The sequence below is a fragment of the Sciurus carolinensis genome, chromosome 12 (genome assembly GCF_902686445.1).
Source record: "Sciurus carolinensis chromosome 12, mSciCar1.2, whole genome shotgun sequence".
In the NCBI taxonomy this organism is placed as follows: Eukaryota; Metazoa; Chordata; class Mammalia; order Rodentia; family Sciuridae; genus Sciurus; species Sciurus carolinensis.
In genome coordinates this window covers 106,723,362-106,737,712 of record NC_062224.1, presented here as the reverse complement: position 1 = coordinate 106,737,712, position 14,351 = coordinate 106,723,362, and the positions used below count along the sequence as shown (strand labels likewise).

The following is a 14,351-nucleotide window of genomic DNA, read 5'->3' as shown; positions in this document are numbered from 1 at the left end:
AGAGGGGCCGGGAGGAGAAACCAGCCCTCTGTCGAGGAGACCCTCTGCCTAGGCACTCGTGAGTCCTGCACCTGAGGAGCCACTGGCTCTCTGGAGGTGTGCCTAGAGCTTTGGTCATGGCAGGCCATGGTCTTCAGCAGGGTGAGACTCCCCAGGAAAGCAGCCGGAGGGGGACCTCCTGGTTCTGGAAGCAGCCTGAGCCCTCCTCTCGGTGATAGAGGCAGTGGGCCCAGCTGCGGTGATGCTCCAGGCCAGCCTGTGGGTACTAGGCATTGTGACCTCAGCTGTTCCGCACACAAAGAGGTGGTCATCCTGCCCTCACCTTGGCTTGTAAGTTGCACAGAACGGTGGCCTGGTCCCCGGGGGCTGTTGTGGGGAGGTTGGGAAGTTGAAGAACACCCTGGCTTCTTCCATCATGTCAGCCAAGAGGGCAGAACAGAAGAAAACAAGCGTGGTAAAGGAAGAACCATCACTGGACTCTGTGGGGCCTCTGTGGGCTTCGGCTGAGTGGAGACAGGGCAGGACGGTACCGAGAGTGCTCTGACCAGCCCTCAGCCTTCCTCTCTCTCTCCTGACTCCTGACAGCCGCACAAAGCGGGCTCTCAGGCCGGAATGGCTGTGGGTTTAGTGCTTGGCCTTGGGTGGGAAGGAGAGAGGCCTCTGTGACTCCTCCCCGCTCCCAGGACCACTCGCCGCTCCCGACCCCAGTCCCCGCATCAGGCCCACACCCAACCGGCAGGACGAAGGCTTAAAACGACCTTATTAGAGAAATAGAATTATTGCTTCCATTTTACGGACAAGAAAATGGTGGCTCAGAGGGACTAAAACACTCGCCCAAGTGGGCGGAGCTAGACGGGCGGACAGCTGGGAGTGGGGCCTGGTCTGTCTGCTCCCAAGGTCACACTCCTGGGAGATTTTCTAATGCTGCCTCCTCAAGCTTGCTCTGTCTGCTGAGCGGGGGGCAGCACTTGCTGGAACCGGGTTCCGGGTGCAGCCGAGCTGTAGGGTCGGGTGTGAGCCTGTGCTCAAGCGCAGCTGGACAGGAAGGGTTGGTGGCCGTCCTTTGGCTCCACGTTCTCTTCCCCCAACCCTGAGCCTGACAGACTAAATTCCAGTCTCCTCTCTCAGCAGAGCAAGAACTACAAGGCAGTTTACCTGGAATTGAAGCCAGAGACGAACAAAGCAAGAAGCTTTCTTGAGGCCATGCCAGCAGCCAGGCCTGAGATCCGCGGGGAAGTGACTTGGAGTCAAGGGTCATTCGCTGTTTCTGGCGGCCAAGACTCATCCCAGGTGCTGGGGGTGCAGCGGGGGAGACGAGCTCTTTGCTCTCCCAGACCTTCACACTGACCACCAGTGAGATACATAAATAAACAGGGGAAACTCAGTGGCGTTACCAGCTACTCGAGAACAAAGAAGGCAAGGCAGGACCGGGTGCCTGCTTCAGATGGGTGGTTGGGAAAGAACTTTCTTGGAACAAGAGCTGAAGGAGAAGATGCTGGTGAGGCAAAGACTGAGACACCTTCTAGGCAGAGGAAGCAGCACACAGGGAGGCCCCCTGGGGCAGTAAACTTGGCTCTTTAAGAGACAGAAATAGTGAGGCCCAAAGAGGAGCTCAGAGGAGGAGCGGGAGGATGGGGAAACTTCCGCACAGGTGGAACCTCCAGCCTTCACATCTGTCCTGTCCCTAGGGAGGGACAGAAACTCAGGGCCATCTGCCTCTGCAATCCCACCACATACCTAGTTCCAACGCTCTGCGTTTCTGTTTCATTCCACAGACATACGATTGCAAAGGAGTTAAACACCAAGGTCCATTCAACAAAACGGGAATAACGCACGAACTAAAGGTCAGTGTGTGAGCCCCGGGAGCCAGGACAGATGAGTGCCATGGAGAGCTGGCAGTCAGTCACGCTCTGGTGGATCCACCTGTGGGCTCCTCCCACCCTGCAACTTCCCCGCAACTCCCTTCCCTCCTGGTTTTTTGGGTTTTTTGTTTGTTTTTTATTGTTTGGTTTGGTTTAGTACTGAGGACTGAGCAGGGGCATTCTACCACTAAGCCCCAGCCCCAGCCCTTTTCTATTTCTATTTTTATTTTTTGGAGACAGGGTCTCACCAAGTTGCTTAGGGTCTCACTAAGTGGCTGAGGCTGGCCCCCAACTTTCGATCCTCCTGCCTCAGCCTCCCAAGTCGCTGGGATTACAGGAGTGCACCATTGTGCCCGGCTTCACTAATGTTTTTAATAACAAAAACAAAACCCACCTTTTTTTCTGGCCTAGGATCTAGTCCAGGACAACAGGCTGCCTGTCGAGCGGAGGCTCAGATCCAGGAAAAAGATTCGGGATCCTGGCAGGTGGAAGAAGGTGCAAGATGCAGTTGGGATAGCAGACATGCTTTATTCCGAGGTGGCAGTAACCCTTAGCCAGCCCCCAGTTTTTCAGCTCCTGCCTCCAGCCAGTTCCAGTTAGCCCCAGTCGCTCCATTAAGCCCCCAGCCATTTCCACAGGCCTTTTTAAAATATAAGCAGGCTAGACAAAGAAGGCCCACTGCCAACGGGCTCCGCAAGTGGGCACATGTTTGTCCATAAGCAAATGTTCATGACCTTGAGCACTACACTGAATCTGGGTGTTATAACCTCGGCTACACACTAAAAAACTCACTGGGAGCCTCGGCCAGGGGGCCTAGCCATAGCCCCCTTGGGCCTGCCCTAAAGTCCACCCCTTTAGGACTCCTCACTGCACAGTCCACACAGCTGAAGTCTGCACGATGATCCCTCAGTGAGGGAGGTAGAGACCTGCACCCACAGGCCACAGCAACAACGCAAGCTGCAACAACACGTAGGCAGAAAATAAGCCCCATCTCCCAAGATTACTAAAAACTATTGCCAGTTTCATTCCATACTGAGGTGGCAGTAGAAGTCTTTCCCAGTCATGTCCAATGGTCCAGGGCTGTAGTCTGGATTCACCAGGGTTTTCCAGCTGCAGAACCGACAGGCTCTCCAGAGCATCCAGCATGCAGAGGTGTTCGCTCCTCTGCGGGAGGTGTGTGCCCGGTCCACACTGGTGGTGGCCAGAACCCACCCACAAATGAAAGGCAAAGCAGTCACAGGCACTAGTACAGGTCAATCCCGTCCATCCCAGAGAATGTACGCCAGCATGGAGTCCCAGGGGAGCACGGTGGCCACCTGAGGCAGCTTCCCTGAGCGGTGATACACACTCATACGGCTTGGTCCTGCAGCTCAGCAGGCTCTGTGTGCCATCACTGGGGAACTCGTGACTGGCTGACGGGAAATAACAAAGACACCCTTTAAAATCCGTGTCCCATCTGCAGGAGCCAGCCAAGTCACATGTAACCAGCTGGGGAGGGGGACATTCACCAGTCTCCCACGGTGTTATAAGGAGATCACACGCCAAACTTTTCCCCATGGGGCCAATAGGGCCACCTATGAAGGCGTGGGGTCTTTATTGTCTGGGGCCACGTCCAATCCACAGTTTACCCCCATTTCAATGCAGTCAGAGCAAGCAAAAGAATATGCCCTTGATTCCAAACCCAGATTTAAGTACAACCTCCTTTGTTGTCTCCAGGACGTATACTGGGGCTGCTGTATGGTGCAGCAAAGCCTCTTCAGGAGTTGGCCCCTGATGGGGATGCTCATCAGAGTTCACGTAACTGCCCACAGACACCCCCTTCACGGGGGGTGCTTGGCTGCACTCCTGAGCCCTCGCTTAAGCAGACCGCGAGGCCTCGCCCCATGCCTGCAGCCTGTGGGTGGCATGGAACGTGCTGCTTCCATTGCATCTGAACTGAGCTGCCTGTGCCGCACATCCTGACCAGTGGATGGGTGCCTTGGTCCCTCCCCTTTATGATGGGCCAGCTGCACAAGGCGTGAACACCGTCAGACGAACTATAGTACGCAGTCACTTGACCACTGGGCCAAACAGTTGTATCAACTGCTGTTAAGGCTAACATGGTCCCCTCTGACCTCAGTAAAGGGCCAATCCTGTCAAGGGGACATGTCCACGCATTACCTGGCCATTTGTGGCTCTAAGGTATCATGGTGTGGATCCTCCTGGGCACAAACCACACACGCCTGGCAGGCCTCTATCAGGACACTCCACATTGAAGGCAGGCCCCCTTGCTTGGCTGCCTTCCATACAGTCTCCACATCTGCACGCTGGAGGAGCTGAGGCAACCCAGCTGCCAGTGCGGTGGGAGGGGCCTACGCTAACCAAAGTAGGGGCCAGGGTGCTGAGCAGGGGATCATGGGCAGTAACATGTCCTGTAGTCACTTGTCCCGGGTGGCCACGCTCCCAGAGCTCTTGCCACAGAACCTGCCCCTGACACACAGCACAACTGTCAGTACATATCACTGTGGGGGTACCATGTAGCTCAGCTCACTGGCTACTTTGTCTTGTACTGGTTTCAAACCAGACAGTGTCTCTGTCTGGCTCCACAGCCACCGCTGTCCACACAGGCAGTTGTCCGTGGCTGGAGTTATCAGTGTACCAACCACTGGACAGTCTGGGTGCCTTACCTCCAAGGTAAGGACTCATTTCCGGTTTACCTACATAAGAAATAGAGCTTGGCACCTCCAACCTCCTGGCTCTCCTGTGGACTCTGCAGACTCCTGGCACACTTGGGCTCTCTCCTAGCTCATCTGAGTCACAAGGTCATGCAGGATCAATACCAGATAGCACAGAGAGTATCTTGCCCCTGTTGGCTCCCAGCAACCCTAAATCCCATAGATATGACAACAAAGTGCCCTCAAACTATTCTCTCAAGTCCACCAACTCCACTGGATAGGCAGAATGTGGTGAACTTGGTTACCTAGGCTGGCCCTGCTGGCTGCCCACCAGGGATATAAGTTGCTGCTGTCCCATTTGGGGCATGACCACTGGCTGGGCTGCAGGTGCTTCTCTTCCTACTCCTCCTTGGACTCCATCAGCACAATGGGGGAGGCCCAGGGGGTATGGCCGAGGTGCAGAGAGCCTCCTCCAGCAACGTGCTCTTTCCAGGGTCTTTTCGTGACCTACCAGCCTCTCGCTTGTCTTGGCAGTCTCTCATAAAGCTGCACTAGTGTCTGCTCTCAGATCTGTGAGGAGCACCTATCACATGACCCTGGCTCCTCGGTCCTGTCCGCACTGCTGCTACCACGGGCCCTTGCCTGGGCTCTGCCACTCTTGTTCACCACCCACCCCACTGGGTCCATGGTCGCCTCAGGGTCATCAGAAGTCTTCCCTGTGCCCTCAGGGAACCTATCCAGAGTATGCCAACTCTCCACAGGAGGCCATGCTAACAGGACCTTGGTGCCTGAGTGCTACATGCTGCTCAGTGGCCACAGGTCACCCCTGTCCACACCTCTCACCTGCGGAAGATCCCACAGGCAGAGGTTCAGACCCAGAAAAGATTCAGAATCCCAGCAGGTGGTCTCGCAAGATGCAGTTGGGAGAACAGACATGCTGTATTCAGAGGCATTGGCCTTTAGCCAGCCCCAGCTTTTCGGCTCCAGCCCCAGCCAGTTCCGTCTGGCCCTGAGCCATTTCTATAGGCCTTTTTTTATATGCAGGCCAAAGAAGGCACAGGTTACATAAGTGCACACAGGCTCACAAGTAAACGTTTGTGACCTTGAGTACATACACTGAATCAGGGTGTCCGTGACCTTGTCGACCTACTGAAGACATAGCCCTCCAGAGACCTCAGCAAGGGAGCCTGACCACAGCCATTTTGGGCCTGCCCTATACGACCTTGATTGCCTCGTCTCTTCGCTTTCCCTTCATCTAGATTGGTCCTTCAACCTTTGTCTTCCAGGACATTGACATTTTTCAGGATTACATATCCTTTATCTCACTAAATCACCCTCAGTTGGGGTTGGTTTGATGTTTCTGGACACAGGCTGACAATTTCCAAAGAAGTGAAGGTGTGCTCCTCTGAGCATATCCCACCAGGAGGCCCATGGGTGTGGTTGTGACCACACCTCTTTTTCCTCCCTCTGGATTTATCTCCTGTTCTTCTTTCATCCACACCCCAGGATCTGCCCTTTCCTCCTGGGCAGTTTCTCTTCCACGCAGGCTATCTCTTTACTCTCTCTCTCTCTCCCCCATTTTATTTTCTCAGAGTGAACTCAGGGAGGTGAGGGAAGAGCTCAAGGAGAAAATGGAAGAGATAAAACAGGTAACTGGAGCTGGGGTCGTGGCTCAGTGGTAGAACGCTTGCCTAGCATGTGTGAGGCACTGGGTTCAATTCTCAGCACCACATACAAATGAAAAGTAGAGGTCCGTTGGCAACTAAAGAATTATTTTTCAAAAGAACAGGTAATGGGATAAATTTTTACATCATATGGAGGAAAAGCATAGCTTCGAGAAAAATGTGATTCTTAACTTTGAATAGTGAAGGGAATCCAGAAGTGCATGAAAAAAGCCATCAGCCATCAGAGGGCTGGTGTTGGGTAGCTTAGGATATTCATTTCTAACTTGTTTGATGCCCAGACCCAGTCTTCTAGCGACTGAGGACTCCCTAAGGTGTTAACAGTTGGGATGATGTAACCTCAGAGATAACGCTGAGTGAAGGGGCTGACGTGGAATTGGGGGGCAGCCAGAGACCAATTGCATCTCCTTATTCCCCTTTCCTGGGAAGAACTCTGTTTCTGTGATACAACCACTGATAGCTATTTAGGGAATAATCAAGCAAGAAAGGCCTGAAGTCGTGACCTGGACTCCACATATAAGACTTGCAGTGGCCAGACCTGAGCCACACCGTGACTGACAGTGGGATGACTTGATGGCAGTTGCACCCTAGACCCTTCATGGACTCCTTGGGAAGATAGTGGCTTCAGTAGGACATTGTTAGTCCATTCCCAAGGTGCAGCTGCTGCCTTTCGCTTAAACTGCCCCAAAGACACAACCGACTTCAATGATATTCTCTGTGCTTTGTCCAATCATGCTTTTCTTCCTCACTAGATAAAAGATGTAATGGACAAAGATTTTGATAAACTTCATGAATTCGTGGAAATTATGAAGGTAAGAATTACTGAGTGCCTTCCATGGGCCAGTACCACACTGGAAACTATGGAAAAGATGCCCGACCCTGCCCTCCGAGCACTTACACACTGGCAGGACACCCAAACTCCATGGTAAGAAAGAATTACAAGCTAAGTTGCTGGCTGTGAGTTAATTATGGATTTAGAGATGTGATAATGAAGTTGGGCTGGAGCAATTAGAGAAATCCTTATGGAGAAAGTGAGCTTTGTTGAGTCTTGAAGACTACGTTGGAAACTTAATGTAAATCTGGTTGAAAGCCCCAGTTAGATTTTTTTTTTTTTTTTTTTTTTGACAAATCAAAACCTCTGGGGGGATAATCTGGATTCCAGAACATGGTTCACAAACCGTGCTTCAGAATCACCCAGAACACTACCGGAGAGCGATCCAAGGTCCATGATCAGAGGGAGCATAGGCCCTTGTGTTTTGGCCAAGTTCCCCAGGTGAAAGCTTGAGAACCACTGATGTAGAAGGGTAAATAGGCAAAAGCAAAGAGCTCCAATTTTTTCCAGAGTTTGAACGAAATCAGGGTGGTGCAGCCCAAGGATAACCAGACAAATGAAGGCATTGGAATGGGTAACACTGGCGATGGCCTCTCTGCCAGGGTTGGACTGAGAAACCTTTCTGAGGGTTTTTTAAAAATCCATGTGCCCAAGCTCCAGCCCACACACACCGAATAAAAATCTCCAGGGTGAAGCAGAGGTGCTTCGGACCCAGTGGCGATTCTGGGGCTTGCTCTTGGCTGAGAACCCCGTTCCAGGCACTTCAGCAACAGGGTCAACCTTGCGGCAGGTTAGAATCGGCTGGCAGTGGTTTGACTGCCGCCCCTCTTTACACCCAGCTGTACCCCATAACAATCAAGCCAGAACCTTTGGGGATGAAGCACAAACACCAGGCAGCTTTTTACATTTGTAGGTGATTCCAGTGTTCACTCAAGCCTGAGAACTCATGGTTCTGTTAAATTTAAAATATGATAAAGGTGATTTTTAATTGTCAGAAGAAAAGGATTGTGAAAAGGATTATTTATAACATCGTTTGACTATATAGAAGAAAACTTAATTTAGCACTGTAAACTGAAATAGTCTATAAATAAAAGCCAATAAGAGGAAACTACAAGTCATATTTTTAATAGTTCTAGATGGGTTTTGTTTATTTTTGCAGGTGGTGCTGAGGATTGAACCCAATGCCTCACACATGCTAGGCAAGCGCTCTGCCAGTGAGCTACAGCCCCAGCCCCAACAGTCATATTTACCCAGATGGTCTAAATATAAATACAATGGAAAGAATCACAAAGTCTTGACATATTAATCCTATAGAAGTTTTCCTTAAGAGAATTATGACAGAAAAGTACCATATAAAGAATTTAAAAGAGACAACAGTTTGAGGAAATCATTTTCCACAAATGTAAGTACAGACAAAAGTTATCTGTAACTCACAGAACTCACAGAAATCAACGAGAACCAAATAGAATGGTCAAGGGCGTGGGCAGATATCCACAGAAGACCGTGGACAACCAACAGCAGTGGCTTGTCAGAAAGCCTCATGCCCGGAACAGGAAAGGCATGTGAGCAAAACGACGGGCAATTACACTCAAATAAGCAACCTTATTAATGATGACACGGATAGAATCAGATAGGAATGCTCTCAGCCCGCAAATTTGTACAGAACTGGAAAGTTACTACAGAGCAGGCATCAAAAAACTTTTCAACTTAATTCTGCTTCTCAGATTTAACCCTTGAGAATAATCAGAAATTTCAGCCTAAATATATATGATAAATATCCATGCAGGATTATTGATAATAACAAAATTTTGGGAACCACCACAATTTTTAACAATTGAAGAATAGCCAAATAGATTATGGTATATTCACATAATAAAAATAAGAACTATTAATAAAGAACTTAATAAAGGACAATGGTTAGAAAAAATGCTTATTATGAGAACTAAAAAGGCAAGATAAAAGTAATATATGCAGGCTGCTCCCAAATAGGGAAAAAAAGTTAAGTAAATACATAGGAAAAAGGGCTGAAACCAGGAGCAGTGGACACACCTGTAATCCTAGGGACTCTGGAGGCTGAGGCAGGACAATCTCAGTCTGAGGGCAGTCTTTGCAATTTAAAAAGACCCCGTCTCAAAATTTTAAGAAAGGACAGAATGCAGCTCAATGGTAAGAGCACCCTGGGTTCAATCCCCATACTGGAAATCAATAAACTCAAAGGACTAATAGCAGTTATTTGGGGGTGAGAAGATTAATTCTTTTTTTTGGGGGGGGGGGTTTGCTAGGGATCGAACCCAGGGCCTTGTGCTTACAAGGCCAAGCACTCTACCAACTGAGCTATCTCCCCAGCCCCCAAGATTAATTCTTAATACTACTTTGTATCACCCACATTTTCTCCAAAGGGTGTACATTATTTCTATATTAAAATGCAAGCACCGTAAGCATTTTGTCAGTGAGTAGGGCTGAGTGTGGAAAGGCACAAAGGAGGCTATTTCAGGCAGGGGACAGCTTGAGCACGGCAGGAAGCAGCAGGGATGTTCTGTTTTGTGGTCAGTGGGGAGCTCAGCCATGCAGTGGGATCAGCTGGGGAAACGTGGGAACAGAACAGCATGGCACAAGGCAGCGGACAAGCTGGGCCTCGGTTCTGTGCGCAGAGAGGCCTCTGAGATCCTGAATCACAGAACAGCTGCTGGCAAGGTGGCCTGGGCAGGTGGGAGCAGGTGTGACTATCTGGCAGCAAGGACACAGGCAGGGAGCTGCCTCTGCTCAAGGTGAAGAGAGATGACCACCTTTCATTTCAGGAAGAGATTGAAAAGGGTAAATCTGAGAGATGCGTTCAGAGAAACAACGGTTGGGCCGGGCTGTGGCCCAGTGCCTAGCACTGTGAGGTCCTGGGTTTGATTCTCAGCACTGCATATAAATCAGTAAAATCAAGGTCCATTGACAACTAAAGAAATATTAAAAGAAAAGAAAAGAAACAACAATTCACAGTGACAAATTCAAAATAAAAATGAAGTCTTGGACTGGGGTTGTGGCTCAGTGGTAGAGCGCTTGCGTCGCATGTGTGAGGTACTGGGTTCGATTCTCAGCACTGTGTATAAATAAGTGAATAAAATAAAGGTCTATCAACATCTAAAAAAATATTTAAAAAAAGAAAAGAATAAAGTCTCATAAGGCAAGTGTCCATGGTGACACCGAAGTTTTAATCTGGATAAGGAAGTGTTAGCAATGACAAGGATAGTTAAGAAATAGAGCTAATTTCAAAGGGCAAAGGAGATCCATTTGGAATGTGATGACTTCAGAGTGACAGGCTGGTAAGAATATGGGAAGTTTTGACTTTGACATTTTGAACCTGAGGGGGTAGTCTTGTCTTCAGGGATACATAATATTTGATTCAAATATGTCAAGAGGCATTTTCTGAAATCATCTTCCCCCAAACAGTGTAATTTCTTGACCAATTTTGCTACATCAGGATAAACTGTTTCCAGATCTTTCTTTTTTCTCAAATTACTTTCATTGGAGTAAATTATTTTCATTTTTATTTTATGATGGTCAATTCAAGTGTGTTTTTGTCCATAACAAAAACCATCAATCATAGTTTCTGCCGTCTTCTAATTTCTTTAAGTCCACTATTTCTGTCCAATTTGCACAGGTCGAGTTTTGCAGATCTAAACTCTGCCAAGAAATCTATTCAATTCTTTCCTTTCTTAGTGACTAATGAGTGCTGCAGCCCTTCGGCTGCCTTCAGTTTTATTTGGGGTTGGCCATGTCTGCCAGAATTGGGTACAAAGATGGAGCCAACACAAAAACGCAGGCAGGGGTCAAAACATCGGAGTCGAATGTCTTCAGTGTCACAAGATTTGTTCTCTTGCGTTCATCACTTTATAGGCATCAACCCAAACCAGCTGTGGCTTTACACCTTAGACTTTATACCTCAGTTGCCTGGAGGCTTTGCTCAGGCCCCTAACCTCTGCCTGTGCTTGGTTCCCATCATGGAGCGAGGGGGCAGCAGGTGTCGTGGACACCCCACCAGCCACTCGGCCAAATCTAGCGAGGATTCTTGAGGAGGGAGGAGGGACCTCAACGCTCTTCAGAGTGAGGGTTCTAGTCTTGACTTTTCTCTTGAAGGAAATGCAGAAGGATATGGATGAGAAGATGGAGGTTTTAATAAATATACAGAAGAACAACAAGCTGTAAGTGTAACCCCCGCCTCTCCTCATCCCATCTCCTCCCTTCGCTGTGCCCAACGGCTGGGGCTTCAGAGGCCTCAGGACTCCTCCAGGGGTTGTCTTGGCTCCTGCCGCCCAAGGCTCGGAGTCAAGGCCCCCCAGGCCGCCCGTGTGCTGGTGGACGCTCGTCCCCAACTCTCCGCCCCTCCCTGGCCCCTCCCCCAGTCCCTTTCGAAGAGGATGGATGGAGCCGGAGGAACTCGGGCTGGTGGCAAAGACGGACGCAGACCCTCGGCTCAGGCTCAGGAAGATGGACGGAGCTGGCGCCGCGGCCTTGTCTCTTCACAAGAACACGGTGGTGTCACCCAAACCCAAAAAGGAGCTGCCGGATTCCCTTCCTCAGTGTAGGAGCTGCTGCGTAAGTGGAGGCTGCCCGCGCCTCTCCCGCGACCCGGGTGGGCGCCACCTCCCCTGCCCTTGGACGCCTCCCTGCCTTCCAGGCCTGCGGCGCTTCCTAAGCCAGGACCCTGTAGGACTTGACCCTGGACGAACCTGCTCCCGAGTTCCACTGCATTATTCTGTCCTTTCCTATAGCAAGGCCCGATGAGGTGCCCAGCAGGCTGGCCATCTTGGACCAGGGAAAAATGACCTTTCTTGTGCCGTTTCTGTCCTCCGCAGGAGAAATGTTTGTTGTGTGCCCTAAAGACCAACTACAATCAGGGGTAGGTAGATCCAGGCGAGGAGGGCCTTCTCAGGGGGTGACTTGCTCTCCGGAGGGAGCCGCTCCGGCTGCCTCTGCCTCAAACCCCACCCCACGGTTGTGCAGGGAGCAGGGACTGTGAGGGACTCTGCCACCCCGCACAACCACTCAGTTGCAGAGGACGTGGCACCAGGAAGGAGGACGTGGGTGGCCACGCCTAAGGCTGCTGCCCAGCGGCTCCATGGTGGGAGGGCGCCCCCCAGCGGCAGGCCTGACCTCGCCTCAGGGTCCCGCCTTTCTTTCCAACCAGCGGGAAACTTCCATGCCAGGCCTGGGAGCCCTTTTCATCCTTGGCATCTGGAGCTGCTTTCTAATTTATCTTTACCTCAACCGCGATGAGATGGAGTACGTGCTTCCCACCTAGCCAGCAGCCCCGGATCATCCTCTCCTCATCCTTGAGCCGTGCAGCGAGGGCTTGTTGCCCTCTTAAACCAGCACGCCTGCCCAGGCCTCCACCAGGAGATTAAAAAACTCTTCATTTAAAGCCCAAAAAGGTGTCACCGTCTTGAATATCAGGGTGCAGTGTTGTTTTTGTTGCTGTTGTTCCAAATCAGCCTATTTCAGACCCCAGCCCCTCTTTCTGCTTCCTGATGGCTTCCTGTGAGATCTGAGTTATCCCAAGGTTTTCTCCCTCTACTCCCCGGGGGCACTGTCTCCCTTCATTCCACCTGGTTCTACAAAGGTCCCAGGTAAAGCACGGGGAAGTCCCTGAAGATATCAGGAGTTGGTCTGTGTGACCTCAAGAGAGACCCCCAATGCCCTGTAATAAACAGGTCACTACAAACTGACAACAAGAAATGGGTATCACTGGGCTCTGCTCCTGGAGGCAACCAGAATCCGTTTCCTCACCTTTCCCAGCCTGAACAGGTGCCTACATTCCTTGACTCAGGGCCTCCTCCCAGCCCGAAAGCCAGCAATGACTGGTTGGGTCTTTCTCATGCTGCCCCACGCTGACACTTCTACCTCTTCCTTCCATTTTTAAGGACCTTTGTGATGACATTGAATCCCCCCAGATAATCCAGAATGTTCTCCTTATTTTAAGGTTAGCTGATTTGCAACCTAAAGACCTCTTTGCCATATAACATGACATATTTACTGTTTCAGGGAATTAGAACGCGGGTATCTTTGTGGGATGATATTCTGCCTATTACAGGGGTCTTCCCAGATCCTGGTCTCTTTCCAGACCTGCAAACATTGGGAATGGGCCTTTTCCGTAGGGTGGTGGTTTTCAAATAAGCCCACAGACCCTGATGTGCTTTTGATACTCTTTCCTTCAAGAGGAATCTAGTTTCTCTCCCCTAAGTGTGGGCTAGTTATAGTAACTAATGAATAGAACTCGGTGGAAGTGATATGGGTTACTTCTGAGATGAGGTCATAAGACAGAGTGGGCTCCATCTTGCTCTCTCCTGGCCACTCATTCTGGATGAAACCAGCTGCCATGTTGTGAGGAAACCCAAGCAGTCCTATGGAGAAGCTCACACAGCAAGCAACTGAAGCCTCCTGCCAAGAGCCATTTGAGTGTGCCGTGTTAGAGGTGGACCTTCCCGCCCCAGTCAAGCCTCGAGAGCCCTACCTCCCTGGCTGACATCGTCACCAAAACCTCATGAGAAGACCCTGAGCCAGAACCACTCAGTTAAACATTTCCCAGATTCCAGTAGAAACCATGAAACACTAAATTCTTACCGTTTTAAGATGCTAAGTTTTGAGGTAGTTTGTTGCACAGTAACAGATAATACATATTCAGATCTTCTGTCCATTTTTTCACTTAAAAGACTTTAAAAATCAAGACATAAGGTACATGGTTACACAAACACACGTACAACCTGGTGAATTTTTATGTATGGATACATCACTAAAATTGTTCTAGAGTGTTTCTGAGACCTCTTCCCCATCTGTGCCCACTCCCCAACCAGGTTAGCACTGTTCTAATCTCTAGCCTTATGTATTATTTTGTCTGTCTTTGAATTGACATAATTGGAATCATACATTATATATACTTTAGCTCAAAATTAAGTCTCTGGAATGTGTTTTATTGTGTATATAAGGACAGTTTACTATTTGGTCTGTTTCATGAATATACCATAATTTAGTTCTCTATTTTCCTATCAGTGGGTCAGAATATTTTAAAGCATAATCAAGTGAAAGCGATTTTCCCAGTTGCCCTCTGTGCATCTGCCCTGCCCTTTAAACCTCTTTCCTGGTTCCGAGCACCTGCAGGTTTCTTTGCTGCCCCTTCACTGGGGGAGCTCATGAAAGGCTGACTCTGCCTCACCATCCCCTGTGCACCTGTCCTGAGCACCTGGCTTCCGCCCTGCTCTTCTCCTGAAGCTGCTCCCGGAGGAGGCGAGTCACGTCCTGACTGCCGTTCTGTTGACCCTTCTCTCATTCTCATTCT

The 14,351-nt window shown here is 49.9% G+C and overlaps 1 protein-coding gene across 1 annotated transcript; it reads left to right on the top strand.

Moving 5' to 3' along the window:
- Positions 1-415: 415 nt before the first annotated feature.
- Tex35 (testis expressed 35) lies at positions 416-12,450 on the top strand. Its single transcript, XM_047521698.1, has 8 exons — positions 416-454; positions 1,132-1,182; positions 1,776-1,844; positions 6,109-6,165; positions 6,951-7,010; positions 11,156-11,220; positions 11,422-11,614; positions 12,207-12,450. Exons 1-8 carry the CDS (start codon positions 416-418, stop codon positions 12,318-12,320), a joined length of 648 nt encoding a protein of 215 aa, XP_047377654.1. The 3' UTR covers positions 12,321-12,450.
- The last annotated feature ends 1,901 nt before the right edge of the window (positions 12,451-14,351 follow it).

Bases quoted from the DNA above. Each gene is read 5' to 3' on its own strand.
- Tex35 (XM_047521698.1), top strand. From the start codon at position 416: ATGTCAGCCAAGAGGGCAGAACAGAAGAAAACAAGCGTG. The intron at 7,011-11,155 runs GTAAGAATTACT...TTTCTCTTGAAG, and splicing joins AATTCGTGGAAATTATGAAG to GAAATGCAGAAGGATATGGA. The intron at 11,615-12,206 runs GTAAGTGGAGGC...CTTTCCAACCAG, and splicing joins CTCAGTGTAGGAGCTGCTGC to CGGGAAACTTCCATGCCAGG.